General features: G+C 36.6%; 1 protein-coding gene across 5 annotated transcripts in view; it reads left to right on the top strand.

Moving 5' to 3' along the window:
- The window catches only part of LOC125665437 (uncharacterized), a 79539-nt gene that overhangs the window by 52489 nt on the left and 2230 nt on the right, over window positions 1-24820 (top strand). For all 5 annotated transcript variants that reach the window (XM_056151420.1, XM_056151421.1, XM_056151422.1 and 2 more), the window contains 8 exons: window positions 3780-3911; window positions 4165-4248; window positions 11705-11738; window positions 11896-11943; window positions 18938-19066; window positions 20307-20508; window positions 21069-21185; window positions 21409-22884. In XM_056151420.1, the coding sequence (XP_056007395.1) occupies window positions 3780-3911; window positions 4165-4248; window positions 11705-11738; window positions 11896-11943; window positions 18938-19066; window positions 20307-20508; window positions 21069-21185; window positions 21409-22884 (2222 nt within the window). The remainder of the gene's footprint in view (window positions 1-3779; window positions 3912-4164; window positions 4249-11704; window positions 11739-11895; window positions 11944-18937; window positions 19067-20306; window positions 20509-21068; window positions 21186-21408; window positions 22885-24820) is intronic.

The raw sequence follows: 24820 nt of genomic DNA, 5'->3' as shown, positions 1-24820 counted from the left end.
AGAGATTTATATGAAAGCTTCCTGATATAGTGCAGATTCTAAATTGTTAAAATCCTGGCCCCCAGGGGTCGGATGGGGCCACAATAGGGGATCAAAGTTTTACATACAAATATTTAGGAAAAATCTTTAAAAATCTTCTCAAGAACCACTGTGCCAGAAAAGCTGAGATTTATATGAAAGCTTCCTGATATAGTACAGATTCTAAATTGTTAAAATCCTGGCCCCCGGGGGTCGGATGGGGCCACAATAGGGGATCAAAGTTTTACATACAAATATATAGGAAAAATCTTTAAAAATCTTCTTCTCAAGAACCACTGTGCCAGAAAAGCTGATACTTACATGAAAGCTTTCTAACATAGTGCAGATTCAAGTTTGTTCAAATCATGGCCCCAGGGGGTTGGATGGGGCTACAAGGGGGGATCAAAGTTTTACATACAAATATATAGGGACATTCTTTAAGACTCTTCTTCTCAAGAACCACTGAGCCAGAAAAGCTGATATTCACATAAACAGCTTCCTAACATAGAGCAGAGTTAATTTTGTTCACATCATGGCCCCCTGTTGTAGGATGGGGCCACAATAGGGGATCAAAGTTTTACATATAAATATATGGGAATTTTTTTAAAAAAAATCTTCTCAAGAACCACTGAGCCAGAAAAGCTGAGATTTACATGAAAGCTTTCTGATATAGTGCAGATTCAGGTTTGTTCAAATTATGGCCCCTGGGGGTAGGATGGGGCCACAAGGGGGGGATCAAAGTTTTACATACAAATATATAGGAAAAATCTTCAAATATCTTCTTCTCGTGAACCATTGGGCCAGAGAAGTTGACATTTACATGAAAGCTTTCTGACATAGTGTAGATTGAAGTTTGCAAAAACTATGGCCTCCAGGGGTAGGTTGGGGCCATAATAAGGACTACGGTTTTACATGCAAATATATATAGAAAGTCTTCTGATATGGACCAAGGTGACTCAGGTGAGCGAATTGGCCCATGTGCCTCTTGTTTACAATTGAAACCTAGATTATGAAGTTTTCAATTTAATGAAGTCATATAAAAATTATGCCTGTTATCAATCGTCTGTCTGTAATGGTACCTTCACATTCACAGATTTTTCTTACGGAATTCCACAAATCTGTATAAGTACACGGATTGTTACGATTTAGACACGGATACCGACGAGTGATCTACGAATGCTTGCGATTGACTACAAGTCGGAGATCCATAAGGACTCATAAGAAAAATTTGTGAGTGTGAAGGTGGTATTAATCGTAAAGTTTAAGTATGTACTCGTAAAGCAATCGTGTCTATACGTAAAGCGCTCGTAATGACTCTGAACAATCCGTAAAGTGATTGTAACTGGATGTGAATGAAATCGTAAATATCAATTACAGGCATTCGTAATAATCCGTAAACAACTTGTAAACTATCCGTAACATATTTTAAACTAACCGCAAAGATTCGTAAGAAAACCCAACTTTACGAGTGTTTTACGGATTCTTACGAGCAGTTTACGTGTTCTTCCGATCAGTTTACGATACTTATGGATTGTTACAAGTTATTTACTGGTTTTTATGGAAAATGAAATCCGTGGACAATCGTGAATTTTTTTTTGACATGTCAAAAAATTTGCCCCTACTTTCACGGATCCTTACGAGTGTGCGCAAGTTGTGACGAGTTATTAACGGATACTGACGAGTGATTTACGAATGTTTGCGATTGCCTTCGAGTCAGAGATATATAAGGACTTGTAAGAAAAATCCATGAGTGTGAAGGTGGTATAAACTGTTTACATTTTTGACTTATTCTCCAGAACCACTGAGCCAATTATAACCAAACTTGGCCAAAAGCATCCATGGCTGAAGGGCTTTCAAGTTTGTTCAAATGAAAGGTCATGCCCCTTTCAAAGGGGAGATAATCACAAAAATGCAAAAATAGGGTGGTGTGATTTAAAAATCTAGAGACAGAAGAGCTGAAATTTACATGAAAGCTTCCTGACATAGTGCAGATTCAAGTTTGTTAAAATCATTGCCCCCTAGGTTAGGATGAGGCCACAATAGGGGATCAAAGTTTTACATACAAATACATAGGGAAACTATTCTTCTATAGAACTACAAGGCCAGGAAGGTTGAAATTCTTTTACATGAAAGCTTCCTGACATAGTGCAGATTCAAGTTTATTAAAATCATGGCCCCAGGGGCTAAGATGAGGCGACAATAGGGGATCAAAGTTTTACATACAAATATATAGGGAAAATCATTAAAACCTTCTTCTGAAAAATAACAGGGCCAGAAAAGTTTACATTCATATGAAAGGATCCTGACATAGTCCAGATTCAATTTTGAAAAAACCATGGCCCCCGGGAGTAGGTTGGGGCCACAATAGGGATCAAATTTTACATGCGAATATATAGGGAAAAGCTTTAAATATGAGCCAAGGTGACTCAGGTGAGCGATGTGGCCCATGGGCCTCTTGTTCCTGTTATTTGGATTTCAATGGACAAAGAATACACATTTCAACGCCCTCTCTCTCTCTCTCTCTCTTAATGTCAGGCATTCAGTCTCTTTTATCCACTTTTAGAAAGCTGTATGCTCCAAGTTCTATGTATTATTTTTCTACAGAATTACTTTAAAGCATATTAAGTAGTTTTTAAAGTTATTAACTTTCACTTAATACATGCTTGAAAACATTTGCATGTAAAATAAAACAGCGATGAAATTATTTTAAAAATAGATATAGCGGGTACACAAAAATTATATATTGTCTGTTAGGCGTCTATAAATAGCCCCACTCGCGTAAGGGGAATCTCAACATAATGTATATAACTCAGATGCACCTGTCTTACTTTAAGGCTGAAAGAGTGTAAAACAATGAATTACTTAGAGGTATTTGATATTTTTATTTCTCTTAAACTTATGACACGGTACTATCGTAACAAAATACACAGCCTTATACAGGTAAGACCACCGATGATCTGAAAATCTGAACTTGTCACGGAACTCACTTGATTCATGCATTCTAGAAATGGCCGAGTGACGGTTGTTTGTAAACATCAATTCAAAATCAAATAATTCTGGTTGAAACAGGTGAAATAATGCATGACATTTTATACAGCCTCATAAATACGTACGTGCGATGATTTAACAGCGTTTTTACAGGGTGGAAAAAAATTGTCAAAATTCGGACTATGCTACTTTATCAAATTCAAGTTGTAGAAAGAGCACATTTCTGGATTTAAATATCACTGCCCAGCTGTGAATAAATGAAAGCAATTCGGGCAGTATTTTTTATAGTTTTCAGGCTGAGGGTAACTAATTAAAATTATTTATCTACCCTTATATCCCCGTGGGGGTCCGGGTTAGAATAGGTCCTCAGTACCCTCCCTGCTCAATGGCCATAAGCTCGAAGCATAGGCCTAAATTTTGCAGCCCTTCACCGGTATGGTGTTCCCATGATAGATATGAACCAAGTGTGATAAATGACTGTTACTGTTTATAGAGTAACTGCCTCGGATTGACTTTCGGCCCAGCGTAATAAATGTCCATTGTCATTTATAGAGTGACGGTATTCTAAGATAAAGATTCTGCTCATAGAGTGGTAACCTCCCTAAATAGATGAGTCTAGTGTTATATATTTATTCCTATTTGTAGAGTGATGACCCCTTACTGGCTTTAGGCTCAGCGTAATAAATGTCCAATACTACTTAAAGTGGGGATGGCTCTATATTATATGATATAGATATGAGCTTAAAACTAATGTGGTACATTTTTATTTATAGAGATGTGGCCCCTGACTGGCTGTGGGTCCATTGTGATGAATGTCTTAAGTGGAGGAGGCTTCCGGCGGGCTCTAGTAAAGTGGACCTTCCAGAGAACTGGTACTGTTACATGAACCCAGATGCCTCATTCAAGTGAGTCAAATTTTATCTTGAAATTTTCAAAATGGGAGGGACTATATCTGGGGGAAAAAAATTATGCTCAAATCTTGAATTCATAAACCCTCTAAAAGTTGATAAGGCTAGGACACCTTCAAATTACAATTGCATGACAAAACCAATCAGGAAAATGAACCCATTGTATGTTGTATTCCATAAAATCTGACTTGGGAAGGCTTTGATTTATGGTTACATTGAGAGACGGTCTTATAACTTTGTTCATTTTTAGTCGCTGTGAAATTCCCGAGGAACCTGAGGATGAAGTTGAAGCATTGAAGGGGCCCAACTATAAAAAGCGTTTCAAAAAGCAACAGTAAGTTTCCAAGTTTTGGGGAATCACACTTTCAAGTTCATGTTTTCACTCCATCTTATGCACTTAATTAATAGTCAAGTTCAGGAGAGATTTAATGAGACTTATACAGATTTACCATAACTTGTATGGTTGTCAGTATCGAAAGTGTAATTTGTAGTCATATTTTTCTGCCCACTTCAAAGAAGTGGGGCATATTACTTTGCACCTGTTGGTTAATATGTCGATAAACCACATGTTGTTTGATATTTATCCTGATAACCATTCACTTTTAATATGTAGTTTTGTTATGAGTAGAAGAGGACCCCTATTGATTTTCAGGTCAAAAGGTCAAGGGTCAATCCACTCTGAACATAGGAAGATACTGTCTGCTCAATATTGTAAAAAGCCTTTCCTTAAATAGTTTCTCAAATCAGTACGAATTGTTTTCATCATAAAAGATATGTATTATAAGTATGCAGTATATGCAAAAAAGATAGAAAATATACAAATGTGGATAAAAACATAATTTTCAATAAGAATTATTTCGACACATATGAATAAAAGACTCTAGCGGTTTTGAATTCAAGATCTGCAGTTCACCAGCCCAGTGCTTTAATCACTGAGCTACGATGATAGACAAAGAAATCGATGGATACAAATAATTTCATAAAACATTTAAATCGGCATCTTGTGACGTAATGTCATACAGAGTATAAGCTTCAGTGTAGTGAGCTACCTTAACAGACATCAAACTTGGTACACTGGTACATCCGAAGGAGTAGATGACCGCTATTTATTTATTTTCAGTTTAAAAGGTCACTGGGTGCAATGCATTACTCTGTAGAACTGGTGTCCACCTTACATTTTGAGAACCTTTTCTTTGATAATGATTATATTTCATTCAGGGGTTAGTCATTGGTAGTAGATGACCCATAATGATTTTTTCGGTCAAATATTCAAAGTTCACTGTGTGTCACTCTATACAGTTGGTGTAATTCCATTATTTTGAGAAGCTTTTGCTCAGTTATGATATTGATGCCCCCTTCAAAGAAGAGGAGCATGCTATCTGCTCATTATCTTGAGAACCATTCATTTGATCATAGTTATATTTCATAAGTGAGTTGTTTATGAGTAGAAGATGACCCTCTATTTTTTTTAGGTCACCTGATTAAACTCAGGTGACCTATTGCAATTGGTTGTTGTCCGTCATCGTGCATTAACAATTGAACATTTTTAACTTCTTCTTAATAACTTCCAGTCCAATTCTTTTCAAATTTGGTATGAAGCATCATCGGGACAAGGGGAACATAAATTGTAAAAATTTCAGACGCCAGCACCCCGGGGCATTTGGGGCAGGGCAAAAACTGCCCAAAATTGACAAATTTTTGAAAATATTCCTCTAAAGAACCGCACATGTGTAAGAAAAACTAAATGCATAGTGATATAGAGCAGGAAGGCCTCAACGAAAATCATAAATTTCATGATCTCCGTGGTGGGGGTTCTGACCACAGGGCGGGTCCTAACTTTTTATATAGTGTTTATTTGTAAAACACTTAAATAACATCTTTAGTGCTGTTGATACTATATTGATACTAAATAGATATATAGAAAGAGCAGGTAGTCCTTTACCAAAATTGTAAATTTGATTATCCCAGGTGTAGGGGTTTTGGTATCGGGGTGGGGTCAAAATGGTCAGTTATCAAATGTGTGAACAATAGACATTTTTAACTTCTTCTTGATAGCTATCATTTCAATTCTTTTCAAATTTAGTATGAAGCATATTTGGAACAAGGGGGAACATAAATTGTAAATTTCATGATCCCCGGGGTAGGTGTTCTGACCCCAGGGCTAGATCAAACTTGGTATACAGTGCTAAATGGATAGAGCAGGTAGTCTTTTACCAAAATTGTAAATCTAATTTTCTCCAGAGTAAGGGTTCTGATGCCAGGGTGGGTCCAAACTTGGGGTATAATAAGTATGTGTAAGTTTGCTGATACTGTATAAAATCTAAATGCATCCTTAGGAATAGCAGAAAAGGATGTACAAAAATGGTAAATTTCTAAACCCAGGGTTATGACTTTAGGATGAGTCCAAATTAGTCATATCTTTTGATGTTTTAAAGGGACTGGTTCACGAATTTTGATCAAAATATTTTTCATTTTTGATGTTAAACATTAAAAATATAACTCATTAATGTTGACTGCCAAAATTTTGACCTTCTGAATGCAAGAATGAAAGCCATATTTTAGCCTTAAATCTGTGTTATGTAAACAAAGACTCGAGTCTTTTTATGCAAACAAACAATCAGGTGAAATATTGATTTTGTAATATAATTCATCTTAATTTTGCATAATCACAAATTTTAACTTTTAGATGACACATTTTACCCCCAAAATGCTTGAAATGTGAAAAATATAATAAACTTAGATCGATATCCATTTCTTTTGAAAATTTCGTAAACAATAGCATACCGCAATCTTTGTTTACTAAACAGATAATAAACTCTCTAAAATGAGCTTCTGTGATGATGTATAACCTTAATTTTGATTTGAAATCTTTCAAATACATTAGACAGTAGATTTTGATCATTAAAAGTGAAAAACAAAATTTTGGTAAAATCGTGAATCAGTCCCTTTAATGTTAATACACCTATTATATATAAAGCCTTTCATCAGTGTATGCACTTTTGAGGGCAGTGAAGTTTAAAAAACACATCTTGTTTATAATGTTGCTGAACATTAGAATTTAGCTTAGATATTCAGAACAGGAAATATTTTCTAGCCCATGGAAGTAGTGATACTTTTTCACTAGTATTAAGGTGAACAATAAGGCCTGTGGACCTCTTGTTTTTATACGCCCCTCTTAAGACGGGACATATTATGGTATGGCGTTCATGTCCGTCCGTCTGTCTGTCTGTCTATCTGTCCGTCCGTCTGTTAGCTTTTTCGTGTCCGGCCCGTAACTTAAATACTACAAGGCCTAGAATCATCAAACTTTGTCTGTAGATACATCTTGGGTAGAAGGTGTGTCACACATTAAAACCAGATCAATGACTTTTCATTAAGAAGATATCCGTCTGTTAGCTTTTTCGTGTCCGACCCGTAACTTAAATACTACAGGCCTAGAATCATCAAACTTTGTCTGTAGATACATCTTGGGTAGAAGGTGTGTCGCACATTAAAACCAGGTCTCTGTGACTTTTCATTAAGCAGATATGGCCATATATGGCAAAAACTTGTCCGGCTCATAACTTGAAAACTATTAGACCTAGAATCACCAAAATTGGTCAACTAATGCATCTTAGGTAGAAGGTGTGTCGCATCCTACTTTAAGGTCACTGTGACATTTAGGTGATATAAAAAAATGTTTTAATGGGTACAATCTATACTGTTAACAATATGTGACGGGCGTATCATGTACCGTGGTGGTGCACTTTATTTTTTAGGTCAAGGGTCAATCCACTCTGGACATATAGTGATAGTGTATGCACAATATCTTAAGAACCCTTTGCTTAACAGACATCAAACTTAGTACACTGATACATGACCCCTATTAGTTTGGGTTCACATGGTCAAAGGGCAAGGGTCAAAACTGGCATAGGAAGATACTGTCCCCTCAATATCTTGAGAACCCTTTACTTGACAACATCAAACTTGGTACATTGATACATCTTAAGGAGTAGATCAGAGTTATTAATTTTGGGTTCACATGGTCAAAGGTCAAGGGTTAATCTGGACATAGTGATATATTGTATCCTATATTCCAAGAATCATTTCCTTGATTGAGACACCAAACTTGGTACACTGGTACAGGATAAGGAGTATACAACTAATCTACTGATTTTATGGTCAAAGGCCACTGGTCAATCCATTCTGGACATGGGAAAATATTGTCTGCCAAATATCTTGAATTGTTTTAGCACTACTATTAAATGATGCATGTGTATAACCCCTTTTAGGGCCCCGCATGAAATACGGGAAGCCCTAGAGTAATCACATTGTCCATTCGTCCATCTGTCCATCAACACTTTCTTTGTGATACGATAACTCAAACGGTTTTCATTGTACAGTTTTCAAATTTTGTACAGAAATACTTTATAATAAGAGGAAGACACCTATAGATTTTGGGGTTATGTCACTTTGTCTGTTTGTATATCATCTTTCTTATTATGACTATTTACCACTGTCTAAGGGATATAATTCAATTTGAATTATGATATGTATTGTATTGATATAGAAAATTTACAAAAAATAGTCCTTGTGACAAGACCTTTCCGTGTGTTCCAAAATGTTTTACCCTGTGACCTTGACCTTGGAGTTTGACCTACTTTTTAAAAACTTTAACCTTCCTAATAACTTTTGAACATTGAGTGCTAGAGCTTTGATATTTCACATGGGTATTTCTTGTGACATGACCTTTCTGTGGGTACAACAATTGTTGACCTTGTGACATTGACCTTGGAGTTTGACCTACTTTTAAAGAATTTGACATTGGTGATAACTTCTAAAAGGTAAATATTAGAGCTTTCATATTGTATATGAGCATTTCTTGTGACAAGATCGTTTTACTGGTACTATGATATTTGTCCTTGTGACGTTGGCCATCTTTGGAATTGACCATTATGGGGGCATTTGTGTTTCACAAACACATTTTGTTCTTTTTTAATGTGATATAAAAAATGCTTGATGTTACATGTATTTTCAATTAACACGTCATTCCCAGTCAACAACTCTCGATTGGGATCAGAATACGAAATTAAATTTCTTATATCTGGTTGCAAATTGAAACTACTTTATTGAATTATGTACTAATTATACGTTCCACTTTGAGAACTGTTTCTTTTAATAAAGAAAGTCACAAAATAGATACAAAATAAATGTACCTTATTCATTACTTTTACTGAACTTTGGTTGGTGACAATCTTGATACGGCATGTTTCACTGCGCTTGTTGATGATAAGGTCCACATTTTCTATGCGAGTAATTTGATATTTGCATATGATTTTTTTTAGTGCATGCATGGTATGTCTCTGCTAGGAATCAGGGAAATTGTCTCACCTTATATATATATGTAAAGACATATTCTATAGATTTCTATTTTTAAGAATGTAGAACATTTCTATCAAATGTGTTTGAAAAGTGAACACTTAGATCCCCGATGTCAGAATTTCCTTTTCCTAGACATCAATACGTCAAATTCATAATCCTTTTCGAATAGTATGTACCATATTTTGTACCAGTTATCCATTTTGAGTCCCCTTACAAGGAGATTTAGTTGCACTATGTTGTGTTTGAGTGTGTGTCGAACAGAAGTAATTTACATTTGCATCAGTCTCATAAACCAGCAGGGCCCTTGCTGACCGTGTCAGTTTGTCAGTTTTCTAGTTCAGTTTTGAAACACTGAAAGGAGGGGGGGGGGGGCATATATGTTTTACAAACATTTCTTGCTCATATGTGGGTTGGTTATCAGTAGTAGATGACCCCTAATGATTTTCAAGTCTAAATCAGAAGGTGAAAAGTCAGTAGATGCAATGCAGTACATTAAACAATTGATATCTTGAGAAGCTTTTTCTTGATTAGTGATGATATTCCATGCGTGCAGGGTTGATCGCTGGTATTAGAGACTTCTAGTGATTTTCAGTGTGAAAGATCATCAAATGCAGTGGTATACTACATGTATTTGATGTCAACTAGAAGGGTACACATGCGATTGATATCTACTCAACATTAAAAAATATTCATCATTAACCATTCACCATAATTTGACGAAATATGATAAAGAAGCAACATATTGACAGTTTACTTGTACCCCCTCACACTTTCCTGCTCTCACTGTGGTAATATAAACATTTTCACAAGTACTAATGGCACAGCTTTGGGGGACACATGTTTCACAAACATTTCTTATTTTTATGTAAGATGTGATGTACAGTAGTACGACATAAATGTGTTCGCAAAATGGGCTGCCGTCACTTCAACCGCAAGAACACCTGGACTATTCTCTAAGCGTCTGTTTTGTATCAATAACAGAAAATTCCCTTCCCAAATGGAGTTATTACTTTGTAATATGGCCTCGGGTACGTAACACACTTAGACCGCGAATTCTCCTGGGAAGAGTGTTATAAAGACTCCGAATATAATGTAAAGGGAGGCCACTCCAAATATCACGGACAACTCTCTCCAGGTCATTGGCATTTTGGATCTCATTTGTCCGTCTCTGTACCCAAAATTTTAACACTTTCCAAACATTTTCAATAATGATAATGTCTGGACTCTGTGGAGGCCATGGAAGTGTACTGATATCATTGCCCTGCTTCCACTGATTTGGGCACAAAGATACGTGGCAAGAAGCATTGTCCTCTTGAAAAATCCAGCAGCGATTTGTAAAGTGTCGCGCAACAACTGGCTAGAGACATTCATCAGGAACTTTAATATATTTTTCACTGTTCATGTTACCATTCACAGCTTTTAAAGTTCCAACACCATAGTAAGATATACAACCCAAAACATAACAGAAGCTCGACACTGCGTCTCTCTGTCACTGCGGAGTCCTAAACATTCGGGGCGTAATCTTTCATCTGATTTCCTCCAAACATAAATTTTATTGTCCCGACCAAGTTTAATTTTAGTCTCATCACTGAAAATGATGGAAGACCAGTGGTTTTCAACTGTCCAGTGTAAGTTTTGCTGACAAAATCTAGTCTTTTTCTCCCGATTCACACGCGAAACTGTTATTTTCTTGGAAACAACACACCGTTTATAGCCTTCTTCGAATAATCGCCTACTTACAGTTCTGGTTGATACATTGAATCCTGTCCTCGCATTAAATCTGCTTGTAACATCTTTTTAAAGTCTGATGCCGGTTTTTTATGCTACGAAAGAGGATTCTGTCATCACGCGGTGTTGTTTTTCTCCTGCTTCCACCTCGGGGTAAGTTTTCTATGTTGCCCCTTTCTTTCACACGTTTCAGAAATTTCTTAACTGTTCTGCCGTTTATCCCCGTTATTTCCTCAATTTTATAACTCGAAAATCCATCAATGATATATTTCTGCTCTCTTGACAATTCCTTCCCATGCGGTGCCATTTTGTTATGCAGACGATATTTCAAAACCTCAATGAAACAGAAGTAGAGAATAACTACAAAATACAGGGGACACTTTTTGTATTCAGGATAACAACGAATATATCTTGTATCTCATTCTGTAATACGCAGAACGCATGCAAGAGTTTACAACGTCGACCATTTTGCGAACCCATTTATGCCGTACTACTGTACAGTAGTCAAGCCTCACTTAACATATTTGATTTATTCGATTCCTCTTGAAGATGGACATTTAATTTCAAAATCTAGAGATTCTCCCATGTTTTGTTAGCATTTCTCTCATTTGATCATGCATGTAGTTTTATGAATGAATTTTTATTTTTCATCATGGTCTTTAAATCTGTGTGACCTAGCTATTCTATTTTCTATCAAACAGGTTAGAGCAAAATCTGAAAATGAAATGCCATGAAGTAAGTTAGCCCAACAACAAGAATTACTTTAAGATGTCATCATTAAAGAAAATTAATTAACAGTCCAAGTTACTAGTTCTAGAAATGTGATGCACATTAATCAGTTCAGTTTAATTAATGAATATATAAGGACATGATTTTCTGTTAAATTTTCCAGGAGCAGCAAATTAAAGAAAAGGAGGTGAAAAAGAGGAAGAAGTCCAAGGTGAGTACAGAGAAATCTCTCTAGGGTGTGTGTTAGTCATCTGGAGATAAACATGATTTTTCTACTCTTTAAAGTGGAATTCTGCTTTCCGGACTAGGAAAATGTGTTCTCTGTATAAATGACGAAAAACTATGACCTTCAAAATACTAATACCTTGAACTTTGTCTTCGCAACTCCTCTTAAACCCTTTTGGGATATTTTGATGAAACTTAGTACAAAGAAAAATCACAATGTGGAGCTGTGCATATTGCAAGGAGAATGCTGCACCACTATTATTGAAGGAGTTAGGGCCCTTGGACTTAGATTTATTTTATGCAAGTACCTTTTCTTCGCAACTCCTGCTAGACCCTTTGGGGGATTTTGATGAAACTTGGTCCAACGAAGAATCACAATGTGTAGATGTGCTTATTGCAAGGGAAATGTTGCACCACTACTTTTGAAGGAGTTAGGTTCCTTGGACTTAGATTTATTTCATGCAAGTACCTTAATTCGCAACTCCTTTTATTGCAATTCACCTTTGAATTAGAACGCTTTACCTGATATAGTATTGCATTGTGTGACGACACAATTGAATGAGACGATTGAACAGTTTGAATGACACGTTTGGTGTAATACAACAAGAGTTTTCATTGGCCGATTACAGCCCGCCCACTTTCTCGCGCGGATTTAGTCAATTTAGGTAATTCCAGGTGATCAGATAAGATGAACGGACTAGAAAATTACAAGCTGCAGAACTGTAGCTCTCTGAAAAAATATTGTGACGGAACAGAGAGCTACAGATCCACCCCTTATAAAAACCTTCGATTTACGGCGCACAAAAAGCTGCGCACGGTTGAGGTCCGATATCGTTGTATTCTGAACATATTTTCCTACTATACTTGTGTCCAAACATACCTTCAAATATTCATTAAAGCCACACACGACCCGAAAACTCACAGCTTCAAATGATTTCGTTCGTTGACGTAACCATGTTAGGTTAACGAAGTCAGGCCCAGCAAAGAAGCTAGAGGCATCAATATATTGCAATACTGGCCAATTCAGTGGAATTGTATCATCAGCATACATACTGAATGAAATGTCATTTATACAAGGAATTGAGGACACTATTTGTCACATTTCTCGACCTTGCTGGTGTCTTGCTGAAGTTGATGATGAACTCCTTTAACAGAAATCAAGGTATAGAATCAGTGGCTGTTGAATTTGACAGATATGACCAAAATCTTAGTGTGAAGGCAGCTGAACGAAACAGGCGTGGAGAAACAGAGCAAGCTAAATACGTTATCCAAGCAAATCGTCAGGTTCAGAATTACCAACGATTCCTGAAGATATAAGGAAACATAGCTGTCCGTGTTACCTTTGTCTCTGACCACATTGTCAGTGTTGCACACAGTATGCCATTAGAAAATCATAGAATGCAAGGTGAAGATAACGAACAGTGATCAATCTCATAACTTCTATAAGCAATACAAAACAGATAGTTGGGCAAACACGGACCCCTGGACAAACCAGAGGTGGGATAATTCGTGCTGGAGGGTTTCATGAAGGACATATAGCTAAACTTGTCACATCCAAAGAGGCAGCTACCATTCCAAGCCTTTTCAGTTCCCAAGAAGAAGCGGATACAAGAATGCTGCTTCATGCCATCGACCTGTCTTCCACTCATGATCAACTGGTTGTTCGAAAGTGATGATACTGATGTTTTGGTGCTGTTGGGCCAAAAATGAAATATATTTTTGTTTCCTGTTACCAAAGCAAAAATTCCAAGTAGATAGGTAAGGTTTAAAATTGTTATTATTGGTTGATTTAGAAGCTAACACGGATCGGAATCAAAACGCATTCCGATCCGGAAATAATTTTTGTCCGAAAATTTGGTCAGAAACAAATCCAAGTCAGCAGCTTTGAGTCCAGGTACATGGAACTCAGGAAACAAACATATATTTGTGGCATTATTATGATATTGCAGTGATGACATGCTCACTGATTTTGTGTACATACTGGCAGGCCATAACAGTCGACAAGCAACTTTACATCCCTGTCCATTCCATTGTGGCAGAACTTAGTGTGAAGTTCTTTGAAAGTCTCCCAGCAGCACATGTACTTGTGGAATGTGACAGCACATGCAATCAGTTTATACCAAATAGGAAAGCGTGTTGCTGACACAAAACTGCAGGAACATGTTGGAAAGGACATCCATTCACTGACAACCTTTGGACGTGGAAGCAAATGAAAGGTGAAGATAACAAACAGTGACCAATGTCATAACTCCTATAAAGAATAGAAATTAGAGAGTGGGTAAACACGGACCCCTGGACACACCAGAGGTGGGATCAGGTGCCTAGGAGGAGTAAGCATCCCCTGTTGACCGGTCACACCCGCCGTGAGCCCTATATCTTGATCAGGTAAACGGAGTTATCTGTAGCCAAAATCAGTGTGCTAAGAACAGCCTAACAATCTGTATGAAACACGTCGGACAGCATTTGGCCCAATAATTGGCTGTATTGACGAACTAGTTCGTTATAACAACTATAGAATTTGTAAAATACTGAATTTAAACGAGACTGTTGAATGCTGAAATCCCTGCAACATCACCAGTGATTCAGATTGGAATGCAATTTGATGGGACAGAGGGCCTAAATGATACAAAAATACAGGCCACTGTGACCTAACTCCATGAAAACTTTAGGCCCTAAATACATATGAAGCAATGCTGCAAAATAAACTCAAAACTTTAAATTTAACTGACTTTTTATTTTTCAATTCTTCAGCTTAATTATCATGACTGAAGTCAACTGTTTTGGAATTCTTTTCGGTCGTTCCTGTGTTGCAATGTGTTGTTTGCTGTTGTTATAGTTTGATTGTTTTTCATCCCGTCGATAATTGAGACGTCACAAGTTGCAGGTGAAGTATCACAAATTTAGGCCTACAATGTATGCTGAGCACTCAGGGCCATAGCAGTGAGGGTTCTTTAACGTGTCAATGCCTGCTACAACAGAGTACCTCCATTTTTAAGGTCGCATCCGAAAGACCCATGATTCTCATTTCTAAATCTAGTAAATGACGAGCGTTTGGCGAAGGATCAATCACTAACCATGTTTATTTCTTGGGTTTGATGCGGCTATGGCATGAGCGGGACTCAAAGTCACGACCTCCTAGTTACGAAGCACTGAGCTACCGCAACCGAAAAATCTGATGTTTAATAGGATTTGTTGCCAATCATGATCATCAAACCCATTGTCACAAACCACGGTTTCGAGTCCACTCGCGCTCCGATGATGGAGATAATAAATTAGAGGCACCTGTGGGTAACCGACGATGCATCAAACCGGACTCTCATCTTTGAAGCCATTTCTTTTCAAAACTGGTTTCCCGCTGATTGTTGCAAACACAAGCGAGATCAACTAGGGCACAAATTTATTTTTTTCTCAAAGTAATTTTGATTGGACGGGGAGTTTTTCGAAAACCAATCAAAATCTTCTTTACAAACGATCGATTGAGTACTTGACAAACTTCTCTGCAACAAACCTAGTGTAGCAGGGCCCCTACTAGACAGTCTGCACAATAAATCTACACCAGCATCAAATCAACCTGCCTCACATTTGCCACTAACAGAAGATGCTTACAGAATGTCCTCAGAGCAAGGTACCAGACCAGCATTGCCAATCTGAACGTTAACAGATGGTTTGTGTCATCTGGTCAGCTTGAACCAGTACTTTATACCATAGAATCAGCTACAGTGGAAGTCCGCAATCTTGCTCATACACGTATGTACTGCACAGACCATGACTGCCGACAATCGAATAATTGTCGCTGACTGCTGAACCACCTTTTGTTTTGTTCATGTCACGGTGCACGTAAGAGTCTTCTCTAGTATATCTTAAAATAATCTTAATTTTGTCTCGGGAACATCCGCATAACGGCATGGATCTTGTCAACATCAAAACAGATTTGTTAAATGTCAATTTTGCTAACTAAACATTAATTAACCCCCCACCCCCCCACCCCCCAGATCCGCCACTGATTGGCCTTTATATTGTTGCGAAGGTTACAGTCGTCTGTTCAACTATTTAAACAAACATCAAGCTATGGAACAAGAAAAGGGAATTTATTTCAAAGATGTAGTATTTAAGACAGGTTCGGGCTAATGAAACACATAATTTATGACGAAGCGGGGCCAAGGAAACCCGCCAGTAAATGAAGATATAAATATTGCATTGTATTGAATCTAGAAAAAACAAACAAAAAATGCAACATCTTAATTTCTAATGAATGTGATACTACAATACTTGACAATTGAATTTAAATATCATTTTTGGGCTGGAATTGTATTTTGTTCATGAAAATCCTCAATGCATCCTTTGAAAGTTGTACAATTATAATTTCTAAAACAAATTGACAATTCACATAAATGAAATAATTCTTTTTAATCTGTTACCATGGATACAAAGCCCGGTGGATTGTAATTTTATATGCTTTCTTGACTGTTTATGGTCCTAAAGTGGAATTTTCTGACGTAGACCTTGTAAAGCTGCTCAATATGCATTTTTTGTTGCCATGGCAACCAATTTAAATTTCTTTTAAGATACAATAAGTGCTATTTTTGTGTTTTAAAAGAAAATTTCTTTACCAAGTAGTATGATCTGATAGATGATATTCTGTTTCAAAACTCTACCAGCCTTTTACCCCATAAGTTTGCCTTGTGTAGTTTTTATACCACTCGTAGTCTGTTTTGTACAAAAATCCCGAAAATGTAAAGCATAATAAAATTCCGCCCATTTGGTCAAACAACGACAAAGGCAATTTTTTTTAAAATAGTCAATTTTTGAAAGATGAATTCCTACTGAACAAACTGATACGCAACATGACTTTGTTCACTACATGTTAAAATGTCGCAAACCTTACCTTAATATCTTGAGAACCCTTTGTTCGACAGACATCAAACTTGGTACACTGGTACATCGTAAGGAGTAGATGACCCGTATTGATTCAGAGGTCAATAGTGAAATTGAACATAGAAATAAACTGTCTGCTCAATATTTTGAGAAGTCTTTGCTTGACGGATATCAAACTTGTACACTGGTACATCTTAAGTAGATGAACCCTATTGATTTTGAGGTCACATGGTTAAAGGTTAAGGCTCAAACTGGGCATGGTAAAATAATGTCTGCACAATATCTTGATAACCCTCGTAAGGAGTAGATGACCGCTAATGATTTTGAGGTCAAAGGCCAAGGATCAATCCACTTTGCACGTATGAATATATTGTCTACTCAATAACTTGAATTGGATTGGCACTGCTATCAATTAAATGATGCATGTGTATAACTTTTTTCAATTTTGCACCATGGGGGGCATATATGTTTTACAAACATTTATTGTTAGTCCCCTACCGACGAAGTCGAAGGGGACTTTAGGTTTGTGCTCCGTCCGTCCGTCCGTCAGTCCTGCAAATCAGTTTTCCGGACCTTTTATGACATGATTGTAGATATTCATTTGATATTTGGTACATTGCTTTGCCATAACAAGTTACAGATCAAGTTCGAATTTCGCCTAGGTCCGTTAATTTTTCACAAAGTTATGGCCCTTGGACTTAGAAAAATAGCATGAATTATTAGTTTTCTGAACTTTTATTTGGTTGTTCTTGCAGATATTCATTTGATAATTAGTAGATTGCTTTTGCATAGCAAGTTACAGATCAAGTTCAAATTTCAGCTCGGTCCATTGATTTTTCATTAAGTTATGGCCCTTGGACTTTGAAAAATAGCATGAATTGTCAGTTTTCTGGACTTTTTTTATGTGCTTACAGCTATTCATTTGATATTTGATACATTGCTTTTCCATAACAAGGTACAGATCAAGTTTGAGTTTTGTCTCGGTCGGTTGATTTTTATGCGTCCGAGATCGAAGATCGTGGGGCATATTGTTTTTGTCCTGTCTGTCATTCTGTCTGAAACTTTAACCTTGCTAATAACTTTTGAACAGTTAGTGATAGAGCTTTGATATTTCACATGAGTATTCCTTGTGACAAGACCTTTCCGTGGGTACCAACATTTTTGACCCCTTGACCTTGATGTTTGACGTACTTTTTGAAAACTTTAACCTTGCAAATACCTTTTGAACAGTAAGTGATAGAGCTTTGATATTTCACATGCGTATTCCTTGTTACAAGATCTTTCCGTTGGTATTGAACCTTTTGACCTTGATATTTGACCTACGTTATCTTTTTTTTTTTACATTGGTCATAACTTCTAAATGGTAAATATTAGAGCTTTCATATTGTACATGAGCATTTCTTTTGACAAGATATTTCTACTGATACAAAGATATTTGCCCTTGTGACCTTGGCCATCTTCGGAATTGTCCATTATCAGGGGCATTTGTGTTTCACAAACACATCTTGTTCACTAAGTTATGGCCCTTGGACTTAGAAAAATAGTATGAATTATCAGTTTTCCGGAAGTATTTTTTATGTGCTTGCAGATATTCATTTGATATTCAGTACATCATGATAATTGCTTAGCCATGACAAGTTACAGATCGATTTTGAAGTTTTCCTTGTCTCATCTTTGTACCTAAATAGTAGTTGATTTCCAACCATTCCTATCTTGGTTTCCTAATCTTGCCTTTTAACATAACCTTGGTCTCATAATGAACTTTGAATATTGTTGCAGTCCAGTAATTTTTGCTTCTGGTAGGGGACTATGTATTGCTATGCAATACTCTCAGAATGCTTGTTAAAATTGGTATAATGTGCATTATTTTACTTTGCATAAAATTTAATGCAAAGCAAAATTAAAATTTTAGTATGCATCTGTGTGATCGGGGCATAAAATTATTAGCTAAATTTGCTTAAAAATAGGCAAATAAGGTTTGGTTAAAATTCATTGAAAAGATTTTAGGAAAGTTTTGTTTTTAACTTCATGCCAAGTTACAGGCTTAAACTGACAACAGTTGATGAAAGACAATATAGTATGAAATTCTATATGTTAATTTGCAGTCCATCAATTCTGTCATTGAGAAGAGGAGGAAAATGGAAAGGGGGCCTCTCAAACAAGAGGAAATGCACTATACAGCTAGTACGTTGGACCTGGGCAAAAGATTGAATTTTTCCAATTCACAACAGAGTGTGAGTAATGTGTATCTTATGAAATTCAAGGTGTTTCCTTACATTTGAGGAGTCCATTTAATGTTTGTCTCCAGATGTTTATGTATGAAGTTTTAAACTTAACTGAGCTAAAGGCTCATGTGAACTTTTTTTTTATCACCATTTGTCTGTCGTCTGTCTGCGTAAACTTTTCAAATTTTCATTTTCTCCAGTACCACTGGGCCAATTTCAATCAAACTTAAAACAAATCATCCTTGGATGAACGGCAAATGAAGAGCCCTGTCTCCTTCAAAGGGGAGATAATCATGAAGAGGCAAAAAAAAAAACCCCCCAACAAAACGACGACACAAAACGCACGTGATATCCAACACTTGCACACTTTTTTCACCAACGATAAACACGGAGAACAAATGGAATTCACTTTTAAAAGATAATGCACGAATATTAAGATCACATTTATAACTTTAAATGATGGCACTAAAAGCATGTGCAGATAGAAAAAAATATCAAGAGATTTTAAAATGTTCACTGAGCTAAATGCCTTGCACGAATCGACCGATAACACTGGGCAGTTTGATTGGCGTATTTATGGACGAAATCTAACAACACCCAAACTATTATGTCGAAATAACTGACAAATGTTTTAATTGAACACTACCTTTTCTCACCTAACTATGTCCAAGCCGTTATCCAAGCTGTTTCAACTGTGATACGATAAATTTTGTCCTACATGATGTCCGTAAATAGAGTTTTGATATCGAAAGCAAAATATGAAAAATGAAGAAAATTTTATTGAGTACAATTTCTAAATAAACATCATTTAATTGCTTATCACTGGCTTCGATACAGGGTATTCACCTGTATTGATGTCCCTAGATCTATCAAAGGGTGATCAGTCAAGCGTCTCTAATCCCCAAACAGACCAAGAAATTTACATGGTGACTGCCTGGGGCAGCCAAGGTGTGAATGGCTTATTATTTTGAGAATCAATATTGAATAATTAGGGGTTTATTACGTTTTTGTCGGAATCTTTACAACGTAATACCGAGTCCCGGCATCTTGGGACAACGTAATAACGAGGTCTATTTTATATAAGTTTGTTAAGAAATGATTTTGTGCTTTGAAATTCCAACGTAATATGCGGACTAACGTAATAAAGGGGGAACGTAATAACGGGATTCCACTGTATATCAATTAAATGTTGATTACAGCATGTTGGTCTCAGTTTAAGTAATGGATATGATATGTTTGCTTATTGTAGGATCCAGGACTAAGTACACCCAAACTGGAAATACTTGGAGAAGCCAGGTTAGATTCTGCTGGTCAAGATGTGCTTTCATCAGAGCATGAGAACACAAGCAGTGGTGATGATATGTCTGATGATGATACATCTGATGATATGTATGATGAGGGCAAAACGCATTCAGAAGAAATAAAACCATTGAAGGGTACCAGTAAGCATGGTAAGTTGAGTATTTTTTTCATTAATTAGCAGAAAATGTCATACATCGACAGGCCACACTCATTTATTGAGGATCCCTCTTCATGGATAAATGTAAGACAATCACTACCAATGTATGGAAAGTATATGCAGAATAACTGTACCAGATTTCTTTCTCTGCACTTAAAACTAATATATACTGTCTACTAACTAGTACATATACTTAGAACTTATCACTGTGTTTACTGTCTCTCTTCTCTATCAAATGTCAAACATAGTATTTGAATTGAAAATACCGCAATTTTCGGAAATGGGGCAATTTTTTCGCTAGCTTTCTAACCTTGCCCTATATACCAATTCTAGGCATGAAAATAAAAAAAGAAATACACTTCATTGGATCAGAGTGAATAAAATGTTGACCTGAATTAAAGAAAACTGTTCAATCAGGTGTGTACGAGGATGTGTAGGAGGAGTAAGCATCCCCTATGAACCGGTCACACCCGCTGTGGGCCCTACATGTATATCTAGATCAGGTAAACAGAGTAAGAAGTATTTAGTAAACATGTAATTATTCTCTCTTAGGGAGCTGGTCTACCAATAAGCCTACCATTCCATCACATGGCAAGACACAACCACACTCTTCGGGTAGACTGGGAAAGACACAGAAAGATAAAAAGAAGTGTGTTTCATTCTTAAAAGGTAAAACGCTTAGACAATTCATTCACTGTACACGAGTCAAATAGTTGATTTAACAAAGATGAATTAACATGCAAATATTCTCATCAACTGTATGATTAAGGGTGACTTGTACGGCTCACAGACTATATAGTTATATTGACTGTCACTTTTGATCGCCTTTTGAATGTTTAAATCATTAGCATTTGTTAAACACGAGATAAACAGTGCATTTTACTGGTTGTAGGGAAAACCAAGAAATATCCATACACCATGACAGAAGAGATGATCAAGTTTGGAAAAAAAGTGGAAGAATTGAGAGAAATTGGGGAGGTTGATATCCGAATTGATTCGCTGGTTAATTCTCTGAATATCGAAACGAAATCTTGCAAGTTCTGGAGAAGGGAAAACATAAAAAAGGATTATGGAGAATTGATTTGTAACCTTGATTATTTAGACTGTGCTGGTCTTGATGTTGGCATCACTATGAAGCCATTCAATCAGTATATTGAACCATTCGATGGGCGCAGAGTCAATGACTTTCAAGAATGGATGAAAGACTGCACAAAAGTCCTCAATAAAACACGATCTACACAATTGGGCAGTGTTTCTTCCATTTTGTTTGCCATCTATGCAAAAGAGGCTATTTTGGAATTCAAGCCAACGGAACTTCCAGGAATTATTGATTACAGTATTCGCTGTGCAATAGAAAGTAATTATTATCTACTGGCTTTTGCGATTGTGAGGACATACATATTCGATCATGTTATTCAGTTGCAAAGAATTTTTGAAGGTACCAAAGGAATAAGTCCTCTCATTATTGACATAATCATACAAACATCGAGAAATATGATTTTGAGAAAATTTCCAAACCTTCAAAATAAAGCCATTGTTCTGTCTTTCTGTTGGGAGTGCGGGCAGGGAATTCTAACCCGGATGGTGATGATCATGTCATACAAAGGAAGTATAGAAATAACCGATAAAATTCCAGATGAAGTCATGGGATTCAAACTTGTCCTTTATAATCTCGCACATCTGTCGGATGAAGCAGCTCAAGTTTTCAAATCAATTCCAGTTTCAAAGAAAACTCCATTGCCAACAGTCACAGAAAGTGAAGCAAGAGAACTATTTAGGAAACACTCCAATCTCACAATGATATCAGCCTCACCATATAAATCAGTGGGATATTCCAAGGGGAAGCACAGAGTTGTCGAGAAACTGTGTATCAGTCTGTTTTGTCTACATAAAGGCTATATTCCCTATGGAGAAGAACAATTTCCAAAGAAAATCAGAGACGTGGAAGTAGATGTTCAGGAGGGATACTGCTACTTCGGTGCTGGAAGATCACTAGAATTAGGAGGACACATCAAGCGTTTGATGAATGGGAGTATCGGGGGATTTGTAGATCTCCCCAATAGTAAAGTTGGGTTGATAACATGTGCTCATGTTGTATTTTCATCTGAACAATTGATGATGTTGAGGAATGGGCAGCGTCCAAGTACTGATATTGAAGTCGAGGCATTTGATAAGGGAAGCCATTCCTATAAAGTGTGCGGTAAATGTATACATGCAGACTTCCCGCATGTATACAAGATTGGAAACCCCCATCTTTTCACGTCAGCTTCTAAAGATCCTAACGTTGATGTTGCTTTAATTGAAGTTCATGAAGATATCAACACATTTGAGTTTCGGACTGTGCCCTCAGAACAGTTGCAATCTGCAGGTATTCTAATAATAAATGTTGATCCCACTTTCAATTTTGTCCTAGTAAACGTTTATTGAAACATTTAATGAGACTCATTCAAACAGAAAACTTACAGCTTCAAATAAATGTTTCTTAACATATGCATTTTCAGTTGGCAGTTAATCTGAACTATGTTGTTGAGTATATTTGCTCATGTTTTAATGCTACAATCAGTGTCATAGGTTCTGGTGACGACAATGTTTATTTCCTTTACTCCTGGACATCACAAAATGACATTTAATACATAGTAGTAATAAACAATATATTCCTTAACCAAAGCTATCAAATTTATGATCCTTGAGTCAAGTTATTTTGTGGTAAGGTTGGATTTATGGGCATTATAATGAAAATTTGTTATTTCTTTTGAAATTTGTCTCTGTTTCCTAAACATCAAACTTTCATACTGGAAACTTGTTTGATAGATAATGACACCAGTAGATTTTGTAAGTGTTAGTCAAGACATTTAGATTTTGTTGTTGTTAATCAATGCAGGTAGATTTTGTTGGTGTTAATCAACACTGGTAGATTTTGTTGGCGTTAATCAACACGGGCATATTTTGTTGGCGTTAGTCAAGACAGGCATATGTTGTTTGCGTTAATCAACACAGGTTTTGTTGGCGTGATTCAACACAGGTAGATGTTGGCAAATTGAAAAGCAACGTCAAATTTGATATTCTGCGAAAAAACATTTGAGAAAGGTCATATTGTAATAAGAAAATTAATAATACTCACCCTACCTCATGGACACATCCTAGAATATGACTATACGTAAAACTAAATATTTGGTATGTAATATAACATAATTTTAGAAATGTTTGTTCACAAAGCAGTCAATTTCTGGGCTAAATGAATACAAACAAGAAATATTATAGCAAGTAGTTAACCGTAAATACATCAATATTGCTATAATCGGTTATTATAACACGTTATTTGCATACAAAACATTAGTTATGTCAATTTTATAATACTTACTGTGACATCATAGTACTTTCGTGTATGTAGTCTTGTGTTACGTTGCTATGAGATAAACACGACTGAAGAACACCAGTAACATGGTCGGAATATTTCTACAAAGTGTCTAGAGGTTTTTAGCTCACCTGAGCTGAAAGCTCAAGTGAGCTTTTCTGATCGCTTTTTGTCCGTCGTCTGTCTTTCCGTCTGTCCTTCTGTCTGTTAAACTTTTCACATTTTCGACTTCTTCTCAAGAACCACCGGGCCAATTTCAACCAAACATGGCCAAAAGCATCCTTGGGTAAAGGGCTTTCAAGTTTCTTCAAATGAAAGGCCATGTCGCTTTCAAAGGGGAGATAATCACAAAAATGCAAAAATAGGGTGGAGTCATTTAAAAATCTTCTTCTCAAGAACCACTGGGCCAGAAGAGCTGAAATTTACCTGAAAGCTTCCTGACATAGTGCAGATTCAAGTTTGTTCAAATCATGGCCCCCAGTAGTAGGATGGGGCCACAAGGGGGGATCAAAATTTTACATGCAAATATATAGGGAAAAACTTTAAAAATCTTCTACTCAAGAACCACTAAGCCAGAAAAGCTGACATTTACATGAAAGATTCCTGACATAATGCAAATTCAAGTTTGTTCAAATAATGGGCTCCAGGGGTTGGATGGGGCCGCAATAGAGGATCAAAGTTTTACATACAAATATATAGGAAAAATCTTTTAAAATCTTCTTTTCAAGAACCACTGAGCCAGAAAAGCTGAATTTTACATGAAAACTTTCCGACATAGTGCAGATTCAAGTTTGTTCCAATCATGGCCCCCGGGGGTAGGATAGGGCCACAAGGGGTATCAAAGTTTTACATACAAATATATAATTAAAATCTTTTTCTCAATAACCACTGAGTCAGAAAAACTGATATTTACAAGAAAACTTTCTGACATAGTGCAGATTGAAGTTTG

The sequence above is a fragment of the Ostrea edulis genome, chromosome 10 (genome assembly GCF_947568905.1).
Source record: "Ostrea edulis chromosome 10, xbOstEdul1.1, whole genome shotgun sequence".
NCBI lineage: Eukaryota > Metazoa > Mollusca > Bivalvia > Ostreida > Ostreidae > Ostrea > Ostrea edulis.
This window is presented reverse-complemented; position numbering and strand designations above follow the sequence as displayed.